This window comes from Idiotropiscis lumnitzeri, chromosome 21, assembly GCF_059441095.1.
Source record: "Idiotropiscis lumnitzeri isolate Australia: NSW breed Sydney's pygmy pipehorse chromosome 21, RoL_Ilum_1.0, whole genome shotgun sequence".
NCBI lineage: Eukaryota > Metazoa > Chordata > Actinopteri > Syngnathiformes > Syngnathidae > Idiotropiscis > Idiotropiscis lumnitzeri.
The window spans coordinates 4,528,717-4,553,727 of record NC_142411.1 but is presented as its reverse complement, the minus strand read 5'-3'; the positions used below and the strand labels follow the sequence as shown (position 1 = coordinate 4,553,727).

Here is a 25,011-nt window from a genome sequence, read left to right as displayed (position 1 = left end):
TGCGATGCACCTGTAGATGCTTCAATCCTGATAAAAAATTTTTAAGTGACATTCATGGTGTATTTTCTCAAATTTTCCAAATTATGTTGCGGTCACAGGCTTCCTCTCGTCACACTGCAGAAAATCCACAGTATTGAGTATCCCTACGTCCCCCAAATAGTCCTGTCACCCGTCCGTCTTTTGCCACCTGGAGGCCCGTGTGTACTGTATATAGCTTTATTGTGCGGGATTATTTATGACTTTAATCATGCTCCATTATGTACTCTTATAGTGTGCCATAATGCTTCAACTGCTTTAGATCTGTCATCACCGCAGCATTTAAAAATGCGTCTATGTCAAATGTATGTCAAGGGTGTTGGCGCCAGCAATGACCTCACTGTGGCTGTCGTGACTATCATCGAGCAAACGGCATCAGCGACTATCAAGTGACATGCCTCGCTAAGCCGGCCGCTAGCGAACCGCGAATAACGCCGATGCATCACCGCTATGATGACATCTAAAATCTTGAAGATGATATTCTGGACGTAGAGCCCGCGGATTGGATGATGATGACGGCAGCGCGTATTCTGGGCCACGTGCGTTTTTGTAGGTTCAAACACTATGGAGAGCAGCTCGGGAACAACTTCAATGAGAAAAAAAAAGTGTCTTCGGAAGTTAGGACCTCTGTGGTAGTGATTTGAGGAGCTTCATTTAGCCCAAACTAGTATTTTGACAAAATTATAGGGGATGTTGATTCTAAGGAAGAGTTGAGGAGCTTCATTAAGACCAGGTGTGGGCAAAATATGGTCCGGGGGCCACATGCGGCCCGTTAAACGTTTTAATCCGGCCCGCTGAACTTGAAAAAAATGAAATGAATATACCTTGTTAATGTTTTCTTTTCTGAATAGTGCGGTCTGTCAAAGACAGATATTTTATTGTAATGATTTTGTTCACTTTCATTTAAAATTAAGTTGTTTTTTTTTTCTTCGATGAGGTGACGTTACCGAAACACTCCATCCATCTGCTCTTGGCCCGGCCCCTCTGTCAAATTTTAGAACCCATTGTGGCCCGCCAATCAAAAAATGTGCCCACCCCTGATTTAGACAAAAGGAGTGCTTTTTGAGGGGCGTCGACTGAATATAACTAGTCAACTAAAGGATTTAGAATTTAAGGTCCTTAATGATAAATTTATTAAATATAGTTATAAAACTATACTGTGACCGATTTGGTTGTAAAATAATACGATGCTTTCATCAATATATGTGGTGGTAAATAATCCAACAATTTCCATAGTAGACGCGAAACTCCAGTCTTCACCCCCAAACTGTTCGACAGACCAGAGCAATCGATCGCGCGTTATTAAAAAGAACTCATTGATTTGGTCGCATGGGTACATGGTGTGACTGTTCCTTGGCGCGGGACACTGACTTGTTGGGAGCGCAGTGGGCGTGTTCGCCTGTGCTAAGCGACACTAACTGGGTGTCTTTGGTGGCGTCATGTTTTGATGCGTCCCATCAATCTGTCCAACCGAGTATTTACAGCCACTGGATTTAGAACAACGCGGTGCCGATAGCATCGGCTTTCGCCCCCCGCCGGGTTCTGCCGCCTCATGTTTGCTTTCTCTCATACGTTGTTGTTATTCATTTTCAGTGTAAGTCACGCTAACATAATTAGCCGCATGTGTCATTTGGAGCTGAAAGCAGTGACGTTGCATATGAGCGCCAAGTTTAGTGCGCGGTCGAATGCGTTCTGATTTCCTGGATTCTGTTTCTCACGTGTGCCGTTTGAAAGCGGTTCTCGTTGGTCAGTGAGGTTCAAACTTGTTCTTGTGACCCCATCTGTCCGCACGCCAGCTTTTCATACGAGCGTCCAACATTGACTTCCAAAGAGAATTAGAGAACGTATCAAGGCGACACTGTCCTTGGCGCCACTCTCAGTATTTGAATCCGAGCCCCAAGCGCTGAGATGCTTCAGTACTTAAACGCCTGAAATGAGAAGGAGGAACTCAAGGTGGAAGTTTGTCTTTCTCGTTTGATTTGCTCTAGAACACACCAGCAGGTGTCTCATTTTTTTTTGCTCTGAAGCTGGGAACGCTCCGATGATATCATGCGTCTCTTCGCAATGAGCTTCGACTGCCGTGCCCGTCGCTCTACTTTGGTGTTCTCAATTCCCCCGAGCTAAATGTGTGAGGAGCCACACGTCGTCGCGCCCGCTCCCCACAATCCAAATTCAAATTGGTCATTCGTCACATGACAAGTAGCCTGTGCCGCCCTTCTGTCGAGCAACACCCTCTAATCCGACGAGATCAACCCCCACCGTCCCCTCGCGACGCTCTTGTTTTGAAAGACAAGCCGAGCCGGGTCGTCTTTCAAAGAGGGGGAAATGTTTTCTATTTTAACGGAGAAGCCAAGGAGTCTCAAGACCTTTGCGGACCTCCTGGCTTTTCCTTGATTGGGGGGGGGCGCTCGTACTCATCGGTGGCCATTTCTCGTTTCCATGGAGACAGTTTGGACAGGTGGAGCGAGGCCGACTGGACTTGATGATATCTTGGCTCTATTCCACTTTGTAGATTGTCGACCACCGTGGTGGCTTTTCCCAAACTTAAAAACGACTGCATTAGTGCATGGCCCTCGGATCTCAAATAAATGAACTTCCCTCGTTCACACACGCGCGTCTATTTCAAGGTGCGTCGCTGTGGCAACTAAGACGCGCTGAGGCTTTTCCAGCGCCAATCGGAGTGGGTGGCGTTGAAGGGGCAGAGGCCGGCAGGACAGGTGGATTGTTGGGGACCGAGAGTCGAGTCTGGGGATCGACACCAGGGGGACCTCGGAGCGCCGAGGAGACGTTATGTCAGTCGGCCCGGACCTCACACTCGACAGATGTCGCGGCCGTTATCACGCTCACGCTGAAGATATGATACCCACTCGAATAGAGGCCTGGAGAGTCTGCCTGGCACCAGCCTGGCATTCAATCTTTCACTCTGAGTGCTCGCAGCTATATAAACTTTTAGTGTGGTTTGCATTGTTTATGATGCGGCACGCCAATACCACGCGTGTGTTTCCATGCCTTTTTGGTCATACGAGCCCCTTAACCACAAAAATAGCGATCGTACAATTATACCTTCTGATGCGCGTTTAATTCAATAAGTCATCATTGCTCTTTGAAATGATTAATCTGTTCCCAAATCAAAAAAAATAGCAAAAATCTTTCATGTGTTTTTTTTTTTTTTTAAATGGAGATACCGCTCTATAATGTACCTCGGAAGAACATATGGGGTGTAACAAAAAAAAACGATTTGAATCCTCACACAAACCGAATTCTTCGACTTTATAACTTGAATAGCTTTTACATTTTGTTGCATATTAATTAATATGACGAAAGCTTCGGCCGTACCATATGGTATCGTATTCCTACTGAATCATGATTTGTAATTTTTTTTTGGGCCCCTCAATAAAATATTCAATTTTGGTACTTAAAAAGGTTGCAGCTTGAAAATGCTTAGAGATAAGGACATGATGTCGTTGTTTATTGTTGCTACTTTGGCGCTTGAACGAGGCACAGAAACGGCCGTTAGCTTCTAGAAAATTCTCGAGCGTCCAAGTCTTTTCCCGCTTGTTCTGTCTGCATGACAAAGCATAATTCAGATGTCGGAGTGACAGTGGCAAATAAACTACATGCTGTCAGATTTCTAAGAACGAGGGGGGGGGGTCAAATGAGGGGAGATGAGGGGCGAGAAGGGCCAATGGGACGCCTCGTTAAAATACCCCCCGTGTGGCATGAGGAGGTGTCAGCCTGTAAGATGGACGCTTGGGCGAGGCGGAAATTTCGAACATTCCATTTGGTCAGGAGGGGGGAAAAGTTGCGGGACACAAATGAACTTGGTAGTCACTTTTCACATTTATTTCACTGTACGCATTTTGTATTTCTTGAACTTGAGACAAAGCAACCAATGAGGAAGCCAAGAGCCCCTCACACCCTCGCACTCTTTATTTATACTGCCGGCTAAGATTTCTGGCACCAAAACACACGTCACGCTCACTATTTTTGTCCCGAGTTGCCACACAGCGCCAGGAGTTTGAATGACGTGGGAGGAGGGGGGTGGGGCTTCCTTACACACGCCACTGTTTGAATTTCAGTGTGAAGGCGAATGCTCTCATGGTTGCGTACTAATCAAAACGTAATGTTTGTTTGCAACTCATCACTAAACCAGCAATGTTTTTTTATTTCTGTTTATATTTTTGTCCTTTTCAGTTAGGCGCTAATATTGTTTAGCAGATTCGTGTAAAGTGTTAATATAGACAGACTCGTTGTCAAATCACTATTATATTTATTACCAAAAAAAAAAATACATGAAGGCATACCATCGTCATTCATCACATGAGTAGTTTGAACATTAAATACTGAATATGTATAATTTGACAACATAAAACTGGAAGTCACACGGTTATGTTAACAGCACATTGCCGCCCGGTAAAACTTGGGCTGCATGCAATATCGCCGAGTACATAAATAGAAATGAAAGAAATGCTAATTAAAAAAAAAAAGTCAGGAAAGTTGATGAAAGGGGAGCAGCAGCAAAAAAAAAAAAAAAACACAAACGATGGAGAATGTTGGATGTCACTCAAATATGGAAAAGCTCTTTGAGAATTTGTTATATTTGATAACCAGTTTGAGGTTCACATACTCGTACATAAACCTTAAGATAGGTGTTAAAAATATTGAATCATTTCTCAAATGGCTTCCCGTGCTCTCGATGAACATCATAGCCCTCGTCGCGCCGTCCAGAATATTTACACAGAATGTGGCATGGATGGAAAGTCTCGGAAAATGTAACGCAATCACATGATGACCGTCTCGGTGGGGCGCGAGTAGGAAGCGGCCGGTCGGTGCTTGAAGACTGGGCTGGGGACTCTGGTCTTGGGGCTGGGGGGACGAACGAGAGGACTCGGGGGCCGGTAGTTGGGGGCCAAAGGGGCGCTGGGTGTTCTGCTTGCCCATCTGGAAGGAGGACGTTGGTTGGCCGGCCGGGTCGGACGGGAGAAACTCGTCTTGGGCTCCGAGGACCACTGAGATGCGTTTGCCTGGATGGAGAGGAAGGAAGACAGGTTAGCTTCCAGACGCTGAAAGCCCACATCACATTTTGCATCCTTTTCCTGGCTTGATGTTCTTGTGCCTGATATTTGTCTAGCTTTCAAAAGAATTATATGTAAGGGTCTTAAGAGACTGTTCTGGAAAACCTACCTGCTGTGGATCGGTCCTGTAGGCCGTGGATCCAGCTCTGGAAGTGTACTCGTGTTGGATCTCCAGCATGTCCAGCAACTCAATGAGTCCTTCATCGCTCCCGCAACCCGAAAACTCTGACGTACCCCCCAACCTGCCCCTCTGGATCCTGTAGTCCATGATGGGCTGCTCGCGATGGGACGTAGGTTTCCTCAATCCGTCACTGTTGGACCTGGGCCTGGTCCTTGGACTCCCGAGAACCGGCGCTCTGGTCTGGGATCCCCCTCGCAGATCCTTCTGGTGATGTTTGAGGAGGTCTGATGCCCCGTGTTCCGCTTCGGAAGTACATTTTTGGACGGGGGTCTTGCCAGGCCCTGCGACAACCGCCCTGCGCTGGCACACGGGACTGAGGCACTTGATCTCTGACGTCACCACGCCGTTGTCGTTGAGCGTTTTGCCTTCATTCTCCTGGAGCATTGCCCCAAACTTCCTGAGGACGGAGGGGCTGCCGCACTTCCTGTCGCCTAGTACACCCGGGCCGTAGGACTTTCTGTCTGGAGTCGGAGACTCCGTTGTGACGAGCTGGGCGGTGGAGCGTGGTGATGCGACTTCCTTCTGTCCAAGAGGGGGCTTGGCAACTGTGTTTTCCTTGTTGGGGCAACTCTTCGCGTGGGGCGCTCGGTTCTTTCGGTTTTCCACCTCCTCAAAACTGCCCAATAACTGCTCATGTCCCACCCTGGAATGAGCGGAAAAACAGGAATTAAAATGTAATGTCCAAAATGAAATTTGGAACATATGACCCCAAACGGGGGTTCATCATACCCAAAAATCTCCGGTACCTTTGATTTGCTGTTCTTCTCCCGCTCTCGTTCTGGTACACGGGGAAATCCTGACTCACTTTCACGGTGTCGCTGAAGTGCTGAAAGAGATGCATGCGTGCCTTTTTAAAAACTCTACCTGCATCTGTCAATCAAGGCTTTAAATAAGCGTTCTACTTTGGGAGCAGTGACCACGTTCCCTTCCGTCAACGTCATGTTCGGCCTCTTTTTGAATGTTTCTAATTTGAGTGTTTTGCACTTACCACGTGGCGAGCGCCGTTGTTCTTCCGATTCATGTGCTTCCCGTGGCTCAGGTAGTCCTGCAGTAAGTCTCCGATCTCCGAAACGTCGTTCTGGTGCCCTGCGGGGTAGCTCTGCCCGTTGCCACGGTGACGGTTGCTTTGATGGGCAGGTGTAAAAACGCCGTTGCCGTAGTTCCCGGGGCCATCGTTGATGTTATTATGGTTCTCCGCGGTGACGCCGTTCCCTCCCCTACGTGCCTGGACCTCATTGTACAGCTGAAATGTGCAAATGGGACGTGGATTACTTCTCTTTTTAATACTCACGATATTACTCGGCTTGTCGTAATCCCCCCACAATATTCTACATGGTAACCGACGTACCTCCGTCGGTATCGGCTTTCAAAGAATGTGCGTGTGAGTCTGACGGCGTTTAGCGCATGTGTCAGCACATGGTTCAATTATCCTGTGAACATTTGTCTATATCATTGCCGCAACGCTCGTGCCAACACGCTAATAGGACGCACGCAAGCAGCGCATACTACACTAATGATGAGAATGAACACGCTCTGGAGACGAAAGCGCGTTTCGACGGTCACGTACTTGAGTTAAATAGCGATATGAATTTATCAACACGACTTTCTGGGTGGTTTAAATTTGATTTAATTTTCATGTGATGATTGAAATTTAAGTATTTATTTAAACAAATTCTAAACTATTTTAGATGTATTTTTTTCCAAATAAAATGTCGATTATTATTATTTTTTTTTAAATTTAATAAGCATTTCAATTCAGTTCACACAAATCATTATTATATTCTCGTTAATTTAGTTTGCGCTGCTTGACAAACACGTGACAGTCAGTCCGTACACGTCCGTTCCAAAGAAGAGTAACTGAAGTGTAAATCCAAGTGGCGTTTTCACCTCCTCTATTTTTCTCTGAATGTCCTGCAGCTGGTCCTCCCACTCTTGCATCTCAGAGTCAAAGTTGTCCATCATGTCAGGCCTCTCTTTACCCCAAACTCGCCGGCCATGTTCCAGCCCACGCTCCAGATCAATGGCCGCCATAACACGGGTCACCCGACACCCTGGCACCACTTCTTTCTTTTTTCTTTTCTCCAAATGGTGATTTACGTTTCACTTCCCCGTTTCTGAATGGCAGCAGGGATGCCGCTGTACGTCACAGTGAGAGATGGATGACTCGGGAAACACTAGAAAGACAAACACATGGGCATTTGGATCCGGGGAAAAAAAAGCTACCCAAGCAAATCCTGGCAGATTTTCAAATCATTGATTTATATCGCAGACTTCATAATTAGGTTTATAATTATCACATCAATGCTAATTTCCGTTAGCCCGTCTATGGCGTTTGGTATTGATAGCATTAAACTAACAGGCTTTTTTTTAGACAACATTATGATTTCAACTGCGCATGAGAATAGAATTGTAGCAAACGAAAGACTTTTTCGTTTCCTTCGTGATGTTATACAACAGTCTCCCGAATTTTGACAATGATGGTGTGAGGACAGGTGCGAGGGAATACTTTCAAAAGTTTTGTGTGATGCTGTTGCAGTCTTAGATTCACAGCCGCGTTAGACCAGCTTGTGCAGCACGTGTGAACGCGCTGGATGCATTACGTGGCGCCGTTTTAGCTTCTCGGGCTACTTAGCTCTGCATTGACAACACCTGTCAGCGAATAGGTAAATAAATGAAGGAAAATTCTCAAAAAATCAGAATGCAGTGGAACGTTAATACCGATTTACACGAAAATTAAAATGGGTTGCTTTTACTTTAGCAGACATGGCGGTAAGAAAAAAAAATAGTTCCATGTGTAGGCCAAAACGCTATGAAAAACCCCAAAATATATTGAACCCACACCTGTTCGTAGCATGTAAATACCTATGTACTATGTATAATATTTTCCCGTTTACTATGGCTCCAAGTGGTCTTGAAATAGCCCGTGTTATTACAAAAATGTAGGAAATATTTACAAGGCAGCATAGTTCCCTAATGGTTAGAACGTCTGCCGCCCCTCTGTCTTTAGCCCATCTTCCAAAATGACGCATGTTAGAGTCACTGAACACTCAACTGTTTATCGGCGTGATCGGGAGTGCAAATATTTTTGTATTAGTTCTTTTCGGGGGTCTGTATGTGCCCTGAGATAGACCAGCACCCAATCCGGGGGTTACCCATCTTTTCATGTCCTAAACAACAATTAGAAATTTGATAAAAATCTAAATTACAAAATGCTCCTACCTTATTCCAGGCAAACACCCCCAAAAATTATTGTCCCTGCACTGCAGTAAATCCCTCAATCGAGTCTAGTCCCCGGTCCTGAGTCACCCCCGCTTGCCTATAATCTGTCAAGTGGCTCTCTGAAGCCGCGGTCCCCTTGTTTTTCCTCTCTCGTGTTACGTAAAGCTGGGTGGGCTCATTTTAAAAGGAGAACCCCCCCCCCCCCGCCCCCTCCCGCTTCGTCCTCTCCCCCAGAGTCACACCCCCACATTGAGGTCAAGTCATTGAACAAAAGAGTAAACAACCTCCTCCTTTATCTGTGAAAGGCGGAGCTTTGTGGAGGGGGGTCGTAGTTATGGTGGGGGCTTCAATATCGTAATGTCAAATTTATTCCAGCATCTGAAGACTCCAATAGAACAACTGTCGTCACCAGCATCCCGGCTAAAATTATTCAAGGGTGGGGGTGAGGGATTGTGGAGTTGGAGAGGGAAAGTGTTTACATAGCTATTTAAGCCCGCCGACGTCTCCAGGCCAATCAGCTTCTCTGTTGCTACTCCGCTCGCAGGCGTCCGGGCAGATTTTGTCTTGTGACTCTAACCATTTTTTCCAACGGACGCCTAGTGGGTGGCTAATTATATTTGATTCACTACATTCAAACGGGGGGTACATTCCACACCCACCTGCAGTAGGTGAAAATCCACCATCTAAAACACGTGTGCCTTTTGAGATGTGAGTTTTATTTGTGCCGTGAACGTAGTCAGAACTCAGAACACTTGAAAAGCATGGAAATTCAGTTAATCTGTTCCAGCCTCCCACCAGAATATAATGTTTTGATTAAGGAGAAAAAAAAACACTCTAAAATATTGTAATATAGAATGTTTTGAAAAAAATTAGTGTTTGCATCAGGATTAGTACCGCAATTAATTTCATGTATCGTTCCCTGTGGTGTTCCTGCCTTGGCCACAGGGAGGCAGTATAGTAGTGACACAGAAAAATAGAACTTTGTCTTCGAGGACTGCTTTCAGTGACTCCTTCAGATTCTGAAATATTAGTATTGTTATGGAGGATAAAGAATATATGCCTGTGAATATTATATTATCAGTCTGCATGTATTGCTCCACAATTTGTGTTCAAATATTCTTTGTATAAAGGGTTCGAAAACTGCAACTATCAATGCTAACTGTTGGCATGTCATCAAATAATTATTCAAGTAGAGAGGCTTGAAAAATCAAGTTCAGTACAAAACAAAGTATTTGTACTTTACTTGCCACCGCCGTTATTAATATCGACTTTTTTCAAATTATTATAGGGTCAAGTGAGCGAATATTCCAAGAATGACTCCGAACGTCCGGGATGTTTAAACACGATAGAAATGTGTGGAATGTGAGGGCACATCCTGCCATAAGTCAAACTCGTGCCCGACAGTTGCAACTGTTCATCTGCATGATCCGCCCCGCCACACATTTGCTAATTCCCGTCCTCTAATCGCTATTGGAAAACATCGGGGGTGTCGAAATCCTCCCTTTCGCAAGCCTCCACCTGTCGCGTTTCACTAATAAACAAGAACACGGGGCCCTGAAGGAGTTAAAGGCAGGGATAAAAACAAACCTTCACTGCTTTAGGCGATGACAGCGGCGGTGGGGCTTGGATTTGTAACATGTTTTTGAACAGCAAAGAGCTGACGGCTGTCCTCGGGCTCTTCTGAAGCCAAAATGGATTTACAAGCAAGGTTAAATCAGGACACAAAGGTCATTTAGGTTTACGACTCCAACCTCGGAACCATCATCAACAAACATAAAGCAATTACGGCGGAATGTCGTCTTTTCTCCTCATCATTGCGACTGCGACAATTTTTCCGACCTTTTAATAATCCGTAAATTGATCTGTACAAACGGTATCAGACGTATTCTTACCTTCTCCTGGGACTTATTCGGTTGGGCGTTAAGGATAATGGCAACGTGGCAGGGGAAGTGCAGTTTTCCCCTGAGTTTTTTGGTAACCTTGGCAACAAATGATGCGGTGACAGGGAAGGGAACAATAAATATCAAATCAACAGAGAAGAACCGACAGGGAATGAATGCAGATTTAAAAAAGAAAAAAGTGGCTGGGCGGGGGAGGCGTACAATCACAGAACAAAGAAAAGGGTGAAGAGAAAGACGAGTTTAAAGATGGTGGCATATGAGAGGGAGGAGAACAACACGAGAATGAGGATGAGCAAAATGATAGGCTGGAACATCTGGGAAGTGGAACATGAGGTTGCAAGTGAGGAAGAAAATAAGAATTACAATCAGCACAGGACTGTCAGAAGGAATGATTCAAAGTCAGACCCTCCAGGGATTTGTGATGCAAATTCCAACAATCTGTGCAAAATGGATTTTGATTTTTTTTTTTAAGTTGGACCAATCGTCAGCGTCAATTTCCCTGAAATCCTGGAGGGCCTGCAAAGTGGACGTTTTTTCGTTTCTCACCGACATTGGCTCTTCAGTCTCCCGGTCCTCCAGCCTGGGCACTTCCAGTCGGTCTATGAAGGCCTGAAGTTCCTTCCTGAAGGCTTTCATTTGAGCGTTGATGCGATAGAGCAGCTCATGCTCCCTGATCCGGCTCCCGTCGTCGTCGCGGCCTTGCTCCAGCTCGCCGTTGGAAATATAGACCCTCGCCTCCGAGATGATGGCCGCCGTGTCGGCGATGAGCCGGTCGATGGTCCGGACGAGCCTCTCCGCTTCCACGCGGATGTCGATCATCTGCTGCCTGTCGCGCAGGCTGCACCGCCCGCCGGGCAGGAAGCGAGCCAATGAGGAGGAGGAGGCCCCCTCGGGTCCGGACGGGGTGAGGAGACCCCGGGTGGGCGTCACGCAGCGACTGGTGCCGTTGTTGTTTCTGACTTCGTCCGGATCGCTCTCGCCGCCGACGGGGCCCTCGCGTTTGCGGTGAGGGGGAAGCAGGCGGGACGACGTGGAATCTTCGTCGCTTTCGCGACGGCCGCTCGTCCCGCCGCCGCTATCGCTCTCGGCGTCGCTGTCCCTCGGGCTGGGACGCAGGGACAGGTGGGAGGCTAGGTCGTAGCGCTGCATGTTGGACAGCAGGACGCGGTTCTCGTATTGTAACTGCATCACCTGAACATTGGAAGATTACGTTACTACGCATTGAATCTGATTTATGGGATGAGTCGGGATTATGAAGAAATAGCACAGCCAAGACGCAAAGTCTTTATCGTCTAGTACACTCTAGATGTATCAAGAAAAACGTTCAATGAACAAACTTGTCACACCTTGCCACTCAGATCATTGATCTGAAGCCTGGCTGCCTTCAATTCCTCCTGCAGAGCCTCGGCCTTCACGGCGTCCATCCCGCCTGCGCCCGAGGCTCCTCCGTGCCGGGCCCCGCCCTCGTGGGTGCCGGCTTTGAATCGCATCTTGTTCAGCTCGTTGGTCACCCTCTGGTTCTGTTCCTCCGCGTCCGCGAGGTTCCTCCTCAGAAGCTCGGCTTCGTCCTCCACCAGCTGCAGCTGCTGTCTGAGCTCCGTCAGGTCGTCCCCGAGGCCTCGCCCCGAGCCCGCGCCGCCCGGTGAGCCGACCCCGGAGCTGCCCTCTCCCTCGCCCTCACCGCGGAGGTCATCCATCTCTGCTCTAAGGCCTCGGTTCTCCACCTGAAGAAGACATCGAAGGGGAAAGTGCGCGTCTGACATGCTAACCGTGGCTGTGTTTGAAATCAGTCCATTGTCCCCGCTCACCTCCAACTCAACGATTTTCCTCCCAAGGATGTTGGCCTCCTCCTCAACTAAGCGGAGGCGGAGCTTGAGCTCGGACTCACGGGTGGAGGGCGGGCCCCCGGCCTCGCCCTTGGGATGGCTGCTGTCGAGTTCGCCGTAGAAGGAGCGGTACTTCTGCAGTTCTTGCTCCAGACGGTCCTTCTCTTTGTCGATGGTCGCCGTCTTCCTCCTCATGAGGATGGCCTCTTCCTTGATCAAGGCCAACTGGCACTTAAGGTCCTCGTTGTCCTCCTGTACAACGGCAGGAAGCGTTTTTCAGGAGTTCCAGATGAAGTGCGTGTAATCAAGATTTTCAGAAAAAGGATTTAAGATTAAAGCAAAGACAAGATTTAGTATCTTTCTGAGCCAAAACCTCTTAAAAAGACTGGCCTAAGATCAACTGAGGAACTTATTTATGAGGAGGAGAGAATTTTCTCTGACACACCGAAAGATAGAAGCAGTTCAGGATTTCAGTCAAGAAAACTGAAACGGAAAAATTCTAACAGGAAAAGGAGTTGGCAATTCTGATCAATTTAAAAAAAAAAAAAAAAAAGGAGCAACAAGCAAGGCCAAACGTCAGTTCCGAAGGGCTTTGGGTCACTAATTGAGGACATGTGCTTAAAAAAACGGATAAATTGTTTAACATCGCCGCCATTCTTGAACGGGGCGAAGGTCCCCACCTCAGTCGGAGTCTGCGCTGCTTTCTTGTCCGTCTTCTGAAGGTCTTTCACTCCTCGTTTCTTCTGAAAGTCAAACAGTGAGAAAGTTGACCCGTTTAAATGAAAAGAAATTTCTCACTCGAGGTACGACAAGGCAGTCACACCAGCGGAATAGCCTAAGGGAAGTTTGCTAGCTAGCTAGCTCACTGCACGTCACAATTGCGCCGGATTCCTCCGAAACGAACAAAAGTTCCCTTCTTATATGGTAGGGGAGGGGTGACTTATCCCCAAGATGACATAAGTCACATGGCACTCTTTTAGCCACGCCCCCTCCTCGCTCAAAAAAAAGAGAAAACAAATGGTCAAAAAATATTAAATGTTATAATTCATCAATTAAGTACACTGCAATTTCTTCAGCGAGTGTCGTCAAACATGTATCGAACATTTGGAAACAAATCTCTGAATTTACTTTACTGGGACTTAAAAAAGAAAACTAACAAAACCTGATCGCTTAAAAATCTGTAACACGCTACTGCCATACCCGATGTAACTTGTTAAATATTTGATACCCACCTCTTTGGTTTTGTCTAATTCGTTTTGCAGCGCTTGTTTGGTCACCTCCACCTCAATGAGGCTCTGCCTAAGCTTCTCGTTCTCGTCTTCCGTCTTGGCGCGGATCTCCTCCACCTTCTCCAGCTCGTGGTGCAGCCTCACCGACACATCTTTGGCCACCTGCCCCAGACCCGACATGTTGATTTATTTATTTTTTTTTTAAACATGAACAAAGCGCACTCACCATACCTTTAGGTCCTGTTCCAGACTCCTAAGCAGCTCCTCGTCAATCTCCCCCGTGTGGGCGTAGCGCAGCCGCTTCCTCTCGGCCTTGCGCAGGCGGTACTGCAGGATCCGGCAGTTTTTGTTGGCCCGCTCCAGGTCGCGTTTAATGTCCTGCAGCTGACACGTGTCTTCCTCGTAGAACGTGTCACGCATTTCGTCCATCTCGGCCCTCATCTCCTCGATCTCGCACTGGTTGGCAAATATAACACCACTTTACTAATGACGGGAAGTCGGAATCTAAACACCAACACAACCGGCGCCCACAATTTCATTGAAGAAATTCAAAAAACTAATTAGGATGCATATGCTAATGAGCGGCCTCATCTGTCGTCCAAAATACTATCTCATTGATCTTAGGAGATCGATACGAGTTAGATCAATACCCAATTAGTCAAATGTCTGCTTGGATTCACGTTTTGACAAAATGGTGAAGCATGGTCAATTGTTCAGTTTTATCATGGCCAGAATTTTTAGCATTTTACAATATTAGTCAAGGCAACATATCCACCTCACAGTTTTGATGTTGATGTTAGTTTGCATCACACTGAGCGCAACCACAGCTATTTCAGTGTGTCAAAATATTCGAAACAGGCCTCATTGTGATGTATGCAACTGTAATAATAAGCATGTTATTACACATTCACTCTATGTGAAAATAATTACCAGCATTTTATGAATATTTGGAAGTTGGAATGGTTTTAATTCGCTTGCAAACAAGTTTATACATTCATAGAATTATGTATATGTCAAATTATTGTTGGCGTTTGTAAATTGAATGTTATTAGTTTGATTATTATCTAATCACGATGTAAATAAGCAAAGGAACAGCAGTAGATGATCTAGGATGCATTTCCAACCTTAAGGTAGTCATTTTCCTCTAAAAGTCTCTCCATCTCTTCCTCCAGCAGGGCCTCGTCCTGCTGTGTCATGGACCCGTCCTCGGTGGCCTCCGCAGCCGGCCGTGAAGCTCCAAGAGCAGCCTCCTCCATTTTGTTTCGCTTTTCCTTGCTCCTACGTATTTTTCATCTGCGTGCTACAAGTCACCCGGCCAGCATCCTCCTCTCGCTCCACCGTCAAGCCGAACCGAATGAGGCCCGGCCGGCGTCGGCGTTCACCGGGCAGCCACGCAAGCTAAACTCTCTGCCCGCCCGCCCCCTCCCCGTGCGCGGTTCTGTCGGTTCGTTCACCGAGAGATGCAAAAGATCCAGTTGGAGGATTCACATGGGAAGATGCGGAAGGATGAGCAAGTGGGCCGAGCGGATCGAAGAAGCATCCGCCCTTTTCAGTGTTCCTGTGAGCAGCTTCAGCACCATCCGGGTGAGCGGTCGAACCACACCGAGGCTCTCGGGCTCCCTCTCCCTGCCGTCGGCGTCCCTCAGCCGGCGTGATTTCTCTGCTTCCCACACCCACTCCCAACGATTGGGCCAATTGTTCCCCGCCAAAGAGGAAGTCTCGTGCCGGGTGGGTGTCCGGGAGCTCGCCCAGGCACTTGGCACTACTTCCTGGCTGGCAGCAACAGGGTCCTTTTATTCATATGTTGTTTATGAAGAGATTTGCAGCAGCGCCACCACGTGGCACCTCCAAGCGCTGCAACCACTTGTCAGTGAAATTTGGTTAGTATTTCATTGCAATATTAGCGAATAGTATTTGAATTAAAACATGTTGTAAATATATAAAAATGCAGCGAATGGAATAGTGTAGTTAACATATGTATAGTAAAGCTAGATAAGTTTGTACAAAGGTACAAGTTTGCTGTGCAATGAGGTGTAAATGGGAAAAAAACGAATAGTTGTGTGTACTATTTTTATTTATTGTGGTTGCAGTTTCAAGCTCTTCTCACTGAGATCTGTTTCGGACTTTGCACCCAAATGAAGGTAGGCAAGATAATGGAAGTGCCTCTTTTATTTAAATGTGTTATGATATACCGCACCAGTTGTGTCAGTTGATTTTGATTAAAAAAATCATGTAGGAGGGTCCTGAAATATGCTGCATCTCTTTGTTCTTTTTTGTTCTTAGTTCCATTGAATGTAATTACTGTTCAATGACGAACTGCAAGGGGTACAAATTGGACAAGTGTACCTGTAGTACCTGGCAATTTGTTTTCCCATAATGCTTTATAAAAATATATATGCTTCCTCTAGATGTACAGTAATAAAAAAATATTTAATTTGCATTTGAAGCTTTACGAGACTCGAAAAGTCGACTTTTATAACACGCCTATTTTGCCATATCCTTATGTCGTTTTTTGTCCTACGCAGGACTGCGGCTCCTCATTCGTCCAGCAGAGAGCGCTGTGTACTCATAAACGAAACTCCTGCTGTACATTGGAAGAACAGGAGGAGGAGGGTGAGTAAATAAAACGCTGACTGTTTCCACTGTGCAAGGAGAGAATGAGCTCCTTTGCTAATGAGATGAGCTAGTGGCGGGTCAGGTTTGCAGGGCTTAACTCCCTCCAGGCGACCCTTTAGCCTCTACCAATGCAACCCTATACATTTCTGCAGCATTAATGGTAAATATTTATTTTTGCAACAAAAGTTCACGTCCACTTAGTGGTGACAATTATCCGAGGCATTGTGGGCAGCTTCCTGCAAGGAGGTGGCACACACTGGGATATTGTGACCAGGCAGCTAAAACGCCTCTGATTGGAGAGCCTCGGCCGTCCTGCAATCCCTTTTAAATCCTCGGACTTACGATCCGCTGTGTCCCCGGAGGAGGACAAATACAACCCACTCATTTTGTCCGCTCCACCATTCAACCTTGGCATCCTTCCGCAAGTGCGGATTGAGGGAAACCACCTTTTGCATTTGCCAAAAGTCACGGGAGGATGCACCGGGATGGATGGGATAGAGGCGAGTGGAGCAGAGTGGAATCCTTTAGCACAAACACGCTTCTTTCCATGACCTTCCGTTTTAAAACCTTAAAGTGTAGAGCCAATGATTCAAGCAACCTTTTAGTATGCATGCAATCATACAAGTGGGGTTGCTATTGTTGGAAACTCTCCATGGAAATATATGATTAAATGTTACTAAACCAAGAACCTACAAATTTGGAGGTTGGCTCTCAAAGTCCTTGTAAAGAGCGAAAAAAAATCCTCTGGTCTTGAAACTCCACAGAGTAGATTGTTGTTAACTATCCTTTTCAATTTTAATATATTAAACGCATCAAGTATATAAAATCAGTCTTCAAATAGTCAAATCAATAAAGCTGTATTCTTCGTGCTCAATTGCTGTGGGCGTGTCCACTAAATGCACTGAAACCACACCCCGCTTAACTGTCTACTGTCAATCAAATACCACTTTTTCTAATTTACCAGTGACAGGTCGTCACAGGGTTTCTCCATTTGTGAGGACGAGGCACTCTAAAGCGACCACAGCAGCGCTTTTTTTCGTGACATGCGTGCACTCAAGGCTGTCAATGAGGCACTCTAAAGTGGCCACACCAGCGAGAATGCAAATCAACGCGAACAATAATGTAATAACCTAGTTATAAACATTTTAGTTTTTGAGAAACAGAAGGTCTTGGTCGTGGAGGAGACCTGATGGCAGATTAGCCAAGGCTTCTTCTCCAGTGACCTGCTTTCCCGGGCAGCCCGTCAAGTGACGTGGAAGTAAGCTCTTTTGCAGCTAAAGCCAATTAGCCTCCAAAGATTAGGACAGAGCTGTCTGGACAGGTCAAAGGCAGCCTGTAGCGCTTTTACATGCACTTCTTCCGGGACATAAAAAAGGAGCGGAGACAATCTATAAGCTTGGCTGTCACTGTCCTTTATTATTATTATTTATGATTTTTATTTTTTTTTGTCAGTGGTTATGTGCAGCGACAGTTACATTTAGCTTCCATTCAGACAAAAGCGGTTCCCTCCGACTCTACGTTGTGGCAGTGAGAAGACAACACGGAGCTCAACCTCAATCTCTTTATTCTCGGCTACGTTGCACAGCAAAACAAAACAAATAAACAAAAACCTGAGGACCCACAAAAATAGTGTTGCCAAAGGAAAGAAATGCGTAAATGCTAGAAATCAAAAGAAACTACAGTTGCCCCCCCCCTTTCCCCACCCAGTTTTTTTCAGTTATAAAAAAAAAAACCAAAAAAAAAACCTCTTAAAATTGAATGCCATAAACGCAGCACAGTGTCAAGCTATTTCTGTACAAGTTGCGGAGTAATAGTTTTCAAATGATTGATTTGGTGAAATTTGGTTGCTGTCCAATGAAAAGCACATTTAGCATTTTTACAATTGGAACATACCGGGAAAAAAAAAATACGACAGATAAATTTGAACAAACAAAATGAAGCCGATCCAACAATTTGGAGAGACATGCTTTTCATTAAACAGCGACAATTTGTAAACATAAGCCTTACTCCCCCTCCCCTTTAAAGTTGGACCACATGAGTAGGCTGCAGGCCTGCTCTAAAAAGAGCGAAGGGACATCGGGATTTCCTTAGCAATGTTGTAGAAGTGATCGTTTAAAAATGTGAACACTAAAAAATTGTTGCATTTTGATATTTATCCGTTTTCTTGTTTTCACGTCCATGGTAGCCCTTGGAATTTATGAGTTCCCAAGTCGCTCTATTTCCAAAATGTTAGTGACCCGTGCTAGAAAATGATCAGAACTAGACTCTCGAAGCTCTGAAAAAAAAACAAACATGATTGGGTTTCTTTGTAAGAAAAGTTGTGTGTGAACTTTTTTGAGATGGTAAGTTGGCGCGTGTTTTCCAAAACATTCCGGTTGTGACGCGGTCCAAAAAACTGTTTGATGTGGAAGCCTACATGTTTGGCGGTTTTGCCTTGCTCGCTTTTAAAAAGAACTGTGTGACGAAAGACGACGGGCAGCCAGTGAAGCAGCCGCAGCGCAATCATGTTGCACGCTCTTCACCGGTTCTCCATCTTCCGTCGCTGGCCCGTTAAATATGTCCTCCCGGTCATCGCCTGGCACGCCGTCTTTTTACTCCCGCTTGGCCCGTCCCTTCTTTTGCCTTTTGCCGTTGTCTGGCACCACCTCGTCCGCTTTGCTGTGGCCGTTGGTGGCCTTTGAGACGCCGTTGGTGACGGGCTTGGCTTGGCCCTTGTGCGCCGGGGACGGCTTGCGTCGGTACGCGTGGTAGTAGAAGTTGGCAAAGAGGATGATGAAGGTGACGGCGTAGCCGATCAGGGCCCACTGCATCCAGTTGGGAAAGGGGCAGCCCGTGTAGAGGGAGTGGCCGGCGTGGCCGATGGTCACGTGGAACTGGATCTGATGGACACATATAATATGTCATATATTTCGTAATATGTTCAAGATTAGGTTCAGCAAGAGGTGGATTTTTTTTTTAAATATATTTTTAAATGTCTATATATATTTCAATGTGTGGTAAAATTTATATTGCGCAAACTTTTAAAGGCCAAACAGAAAATAAATTTATCTAAAAAATTATCTCAGGGGAAAAAAAGTACAAATATTATTTTAATTTTTTTGAAAAAAAAATAGATTTAGGGACACATAAAGCCATCTCTGATTAAAGTTTTTGGTTGATCAATATTTATCACATCCATTCCATGTTCCGCTGGATTCATTTAGATTTTTTTTTTTAGTTTTGTAAAAAAAAAAAAAGGAAAAATACCGAACCTTTTTGGAGAATGGCACAACCCCAACATGCCATTTTCAATTCAGTTCAGCGCTGGTAACTTTTTTTTTTGCCACCCAGAAGTACTAATGTTTTCAATTATGACAAGTAATTAATTAATTAAAATTAATTAAACAACTAATCAATTAGTCACGAAATTCATCTTGCTGTCTTTATGTTAATTAGTTGATTTTTTTTTTCTTTTTACATTTCTTCAGACAAACGGAGGTTCTTTCGTTTTCTTTTTTTGTCTGAAGAAAAGAAAAGATGAAATTTGTGACTCTATACCCGGAAGCGATGCCACCTGGCTGTGATTGGCTCATCAAGAGGACTTTTTTAAAGCTCCCAAAGCGGCAGTTGCACGCCAACACTATTAGAGGTAAAAAAAAAAAGAAGAAAAAAAAAAAAAGAACCTCCGTTTGTTTGAAGGAATGAAAATAAAAAATGAACAAACTAATCAGTTGGCCGGCAATTTATGTTTTGCCCACCATCTGCATGATGGTGAGGTACTTCTTCCACCAGAGGTACTTCTGCATCTGTGGCCCCAAAGCAGCCAGACCGTAGTAACCGTACATGACCACATGGATGCCCGAGTTGATGGTTGCACCAAAGAAAGCTGTAGAAAGAAAAAATTAAAAATAAACCTGCCATCCCTATGCTGCTTGTACCACCGCTATTTTTCTTATCCTGACACTCCCGTCTCACCTTGTCCACCAGGGACCCACTTGATGCCGATCCACCAGAGGATGAACATGGTGCAGTGATGATAGACGTGGAGGAAGCTGACCTGGTTGAACTTCTTCCTGAGGATGAAGAAGACGGTGTCCAGGAACTCCACCCCTTTGGAGATGTAGTACCACCAAAGAGCAGATGCTATCTAAAGACGCGGAAAGGAAAAAGGTGAGTGCTCCATTTTGAACCGTTTTAAATCGGGCTGAACCGCAACTAAATATTTTTCAACATTGTTCAGCCTTGGTATTAAAGTTAATTACTTCCTGTATTTATATGAGCGAAATTAAGCCATGTAAATAATAAATAGTTTATCCATGACTTACAAGTGCCCCGATTTTTACAAATTTTCCAAGCTTCCACTTGATATTTCAAAATGCAGTTTTCCGTGTAGTTTGTACATAAGTTACATGATGGCGTGTGCATTTGGTGTCACTGATTCCTGCTTTTACCGCTGCCTGGTGATGAGTACGCAGGGGACTATGACATAGTAACACAGAGTTGCTCTGTGTAAGCCACGCGACCGTGGCGTCTCTTATCCCGGGCTAATGCCACCCTGAAAAAGCACGATGGTGGCCTGATAGAGGGGGCGGAGCTTTCGGCTGACGGGCCGGTGCCTCCACGTCTCATTTTACTCAATGAAATGTCATGTGTTTTTAATTTTGATTTCATCAACTGCAGCAAACCAGTTGGTGGTAGGCGCTTCCATTTATTTATTTTTTTAATGATTGTGCATTACAACAAAGGCACAAAATGTCTTCTTCCAAAACGTCTTTGGGACTTGTTAAAGGGAGTGTCTGTTTGCACGTGTGCGTGTGTGTGTGTGTGTGTGTGCGTGTGTGTGTGTGTGCGTGTGCGTGTTATGGCGAAGGCTCACCCTGACTTCATTGACATCGTCGGAGTAGTTGACAGGTTGACAGAGGTAGCTGTAGCCGGCCGCTCTCGAGGCAAGCAGGAGCTGTTTGAACGACAATTCATGTCTACATTTAGCCCGCACATCACTTACTTTATTTATAGTACCCTGCTTTTGCTTTTTCATTCTATTTAAAAAGGCCGTTCTTTATGACTGTGAGGCCAAATTTGCAATCTGACTAGGGAAAGGAACAATCCCTTTCTTAATATCCTTTATGATGTTGTCAGCTAGCACCGCTGTATCTGAATGCATCTGGAAGATTAGATTCACATGGCGACACAGATGCTGAAATCGGATTAGAGAAAAAGACAAAAATAACTGCGGAAGGTTTTGCAAATATGAATCCTAGAAGAACAATTCTGACCTCTTTGGCGATGTAGAAGTTGAGGACCACCATGCTGAAGTTGTAGACGATCAGGGTCTTTCTGAGCGTGTAGGGCTGGCGGTCCTGCATGTATCTAGGCCCCGCCCACAGGAAGAGCAGGTACAGGCAGCTGATGGCCAGCGTGGGGCAGGGCGACGACATCAGCGGCCACGTTTCCACACGCTTGTCTGGGAAAAGGCGTTGATGTCACGTCATTTTTGTAAATGCGATCGGACCCACAGATCGAAGCGTTAGTGTGCTGCTCTTGTAAAAAAAAAAAAAAAAAAAATGCCAACTCACCTGCTATAGTAAGGCTCCATTTGTAAAACTCTACTGTGTCGTTCACCAAATGCGTTACAGCTTCCATGGCGATGCCTTTGCACTCGATTTTACTGTGATAGAGACGGACGGAAAGGCAGGTGAAGATGAAAAAAAATTTAATTACTGACCAGACTGTCGACGCAAGTAGATCGTATCAGTTTTATGTTCAACTAAAAGCGTTCGGATTTCACACTGAGTAATTTGAGACGAGACCATTATTTGATTATTTTTGTTTGCTGGACTTGTCACATGAGATTTTACTGAAGTCATTTCCTTTGCATTATTTGTGTCCATACGACTTCCCGCCAATTCTCCACAAATCCACAAATTCTGCCTAGCAACAAGCAGTCCATGAAAATACATGACACTGCAACAGAAAAGAATAAAGTGACTCCCATGAACGATACAGACCAACCCTGTTGCAAGTAGTGAAAATCTGCAAATAGTTGACGCTTCTACCGAAATGGTTTCTAAATTACTGTAATTGCCTAGGTCGGCCATAAGATGGTGGCAAAGAGCAAGTATTGTCAAAATAAAGCTCCTCATCTCACTTCAACTGGTTTTAGGGACCAAGATGCCATCAACGGAACACTGTTATTGCTTCGAATTCAGCACAAGCTGCAGATAGGAATTTTTTTTTAAGCAAATAACGTACGATAGGTTGAGATCGGATTTGAATGACCACGTATGTTGAGATGTGCACCTCATTCACTCCGCAGTGTTGCGTAATCGCATGTGTGATGACAGCAGGTGTCTGTTTATTAATCTAGAATTAATCCCGTGCCCCAGACCTGATCATCTTTCAATAATTCAATGACTGCCTCAATGCTGTCTTGAATTCACTCGAATCACCCTACGTGTTTATTTACGTGGACACGACCGTTCAAAAATGCCTTTTTTTTTTGTTAGTTTGTTTTATTTTTGCATGTGTGTGTTTTGCACGCACAAAAACTTGCATTAAATAGGGTTGGGCCACTCACAAAAAGACAGCGGCGCATGCGTCAGCAGGTTCTTGTGTCGGGGCGCTCAAGAGGCTTAAATTCAATTGATCAACGAGCTTAGAGGCGCTTGCAGGGCCTAAGTACAAATGCCCGCTGCTTGTTTCACGCTCCACGCACAAAAGGGGGAAAAAAAGCCCATTTGCGTTCACACCACTGAATATTTCTTTCCATTTCCATCTTCTAAACTAGCCGTATTCTGACCAATGGCTGCATTTTCTCACTCAAACCATCTCGGTGACTCAAAAATATATATATAGATTTATATGCATTTACATATGAGTTCTAATCTGATTGAATTGAACTTTTACTATATTTTATCGCAACCGGTATCCTTGCAATAATAATTTTAGTTTAATAACACTGATAAAGACTCTCTTATAATTCTCCACACATGACGACCCAACACGTGTAAAATGGACAAATAAAATAAAAATAAATTAGACAAATTAGGAAGTACTGTACTTACCTCCTTGCTATTTAAGAGGCGTTCAATGACATCCGGTGCAATTGATCGCCTACCGTCACACCTCGTCTGTCACGACAGGGCTCCCGTTACTCCTCGACATTAATGTTTATTATTTCTTTCTCTCTTGATATATATATGTATGCAAGGAACTACTCAAGCAAGGCAAGCCGACTAAAAAGGTTTCTAACGAAGGCAGGCTAATTTACGGAGTAGATGCGAGCCGGCCGCTTAGCCTCCTCATCTTCTCGCAGCCCAACTCAAGAGGAGCCGGCTGTCACTGCGCATGCGCCGCTCATCTCGCGTGACGCCGGCCTGACAGTTTTGACCACCCATCTTTCTCGGCCCAAAAACTGGTTCTTCTCATTAGTCATACATGACAAAGAAATTATTTTACATTAAAATATTATACTTTAATTTTTTTTTTCGTATTATAAATATATTTTCCGGTCACGTCCTACGCGGAAATGTCCGAACGGTTTGGCAATGCCGGTTTTGCACACTAGATGGGGACGTTGAGCTGATCTCAACCATGCTTAGGTGTTCACGAGTGGCACTTTTTGTTTTGCTTTGTTTTGGGGTTTTTTCATTAAAGTTACATTTTTAACCCAAATTTAGAATCTAACTAGTTATCTTAATTTATTTCAAGCCTTTTTTTCACTATTCTTCAAATAACTGTTGAGTTACTCTTTAATTTTGTGTCTATTTACATACATGTAAATTGTCTCAAGCTGCGAATGTGAGTGTTTCTGGTTTTGTCTTTGTGTGCCCTGCAATTGGCTGGCAACCAGTTCAGAGTGTACCCCGCCAACTGCAGCTGGGATAGACTCCAAGCATGCCCGCGACCCTCCTAAGAATAATCGGGTCAGATCATGGATGGTTGGATGGGTAAAGTGATGTCAGGCGGAAAATATGATAATGCACATGTTTCTCAAAAGTCATGATACGAATTTTTGTAATTGACTATAATTCGATACAAATCTAATTCAAGTTGATTAGTCATATGTCAGTTTTTTTTTTCAGCACTGTCTAGCAGTTCCCAAACTCTTCCATTTTAAAAATTGTAAAAACTATAACTCAACTGCATCATTTGAATTATTATAATGTATTATTTGTCAAATATGTCACCATGCCAGACTTTGTTTACACCACTGCCAAATAGCATTTACTCCTTTAGTACATTTTTTTTCCTTTGGTGTTTTATATAATATTATAGTAGTTATATATATTTACATATATATATATATATATATATATATATATATATATATATTTACATATATATGTATGTATTTATTTTAGATTATTTATGCAAGTCTTTTTCCCCTCAAATTGCATCTAATTGCAGAGTGTCACTCCCCTTTCGCGTGCGTGTGAGAGTGTAATCTGAATCCAGTGTGTTCCATTACAGTCTTCTCATATGGTTTTAATTGGAAAGGCAAATACATCAAGCTGACATTTGACTGGTTCCATTCAGTAGCCGATCTCTTTCGCTCCCTCTCTATGTCCACACGGTTTTCAATATATGTGGCATTAAAGCTCGGGAGAAGGACTGTTTCTTTTCCTGCTCCTCATAAAAGCTTACGTTCCAGTCGTCTGTTTTTTTGCCGAAGGGAAGTTGCGTTTTTTTTTTTTTGGGGCCAGGAGCGCTCAAAGGCCTTAACGCAGCCCAGATGATGCAGCGCTACTTTTTACTGTTCCTTCACTCTTTCTCACACTTTTGCTTTTTACCGACTCGTTTATTGGCTTCCTGTGGCCAACTAACCATTTTACAGTAAAATGACCTCAGTGATGAATTTGGGCACGGGGTGGTGAAATTTGTTTCGTTGCTAACCAACACTAAAATCAAATGTGTCTTTTATGAAATTATTTAGTTTCTTATGGTTGC

General features: G+C 44.7%; 3 protein-coding genes across 4 annotated transcripts; all 3 read right to left on the bottom strand.

The window, feature by feature from the left end:
• Positions 1-4,292: 4,292 nt before the first annotated feature.
• LOC148316614 (uncharacterized) lies at positions 4,293-7,378 on the bottom strand. The gene is made up of 5 exons (XM_088286577.1): positions 7,180-7,378; positions 6,281-6,535; positions 6,039-6,118; positions 5,221-5,935; positions 4,293-5,060 (listed from the first exon to the last, which is right to left on the bottom strand). The coding sequence occupies exons 1-5, from the start codon at positions 7,321-7,323 to the stop codon at positions 4,818-4,820; spliced, it is 1,437 nt and encodes a 478-aa protein (XP_088142703.1). The 5' UTR covers positions 7,324-7,378; the 3' UTR covers positions 4,293-4,817.
• Positions 7,364-15,253, bottom strand: LOC148316613 (microtubule cross-linking factor 3-like). Of its 2 annotated transcripts, XM_088286575.1 has the most exons (9): positions 14,592-15,253; positions 13,699-13,923; positions 13,471-13,629; positions 12,919-12,981; positions 12,221-12,490; positions 11,759-12,136; positions 10,959-11,603; positions 8,796-10,726; positions 7,364-7,466 (listed from the first exon to the last, which is right to left on the bottom strand). In XM_088286575.1, exons 1-8 carry the CDS (start codon positions 14,721-14,723, stop codon positions 10,616-10,618), a joined length of 1,983 nt encoding a protein of 660 aa, XP_088142701.1. In that variant the 5' UTR covers positions 14,724-15,253; the 3' UTR covers positions 7,364-7,466; positions 8,796-10,615. The 2 variants fall into 2 exon arrangements, with proteins under 2 accessions (XP_088142701.1, XP_088142702.1); XM_088286576.1 differs by lacking the exon at positions 14,592-15,253 and having other exon boundaries at positions 13,694-13,822.
• Positions 15,254-17,812: 2,559 nt separating this feature from the next.
• On the bottom strand, positions 17,813-23,397 carry elovl4b (ELOVL fatty acid elongase 4b). The gene is made up of 7 exons (XM_088285858.1): positions 23,127-23,397; positions 21,639-21,730; positions 21,339-21,526; positions 20,939-21,019; positions 20,038-20,209; positions 19,821-19,948; positions 17,813-18,962 (listed from the first exon to the last, which is right to left on the bottom strand). Exons 2-7 carry the CDS (start codon positions 21,703-21,705, stop codon positions 18,675-18,677), a joined length of 924 nt encoding a protein of 307 aa, XP_088141984.1. The 5' UTR covers positions 21,706-21,730; positions 23,127-23,397; the 3' UTR covers positions 17,813-18,674.
• Positions 23,398-25,011: the final 1,614 nt, after the last annotated feature.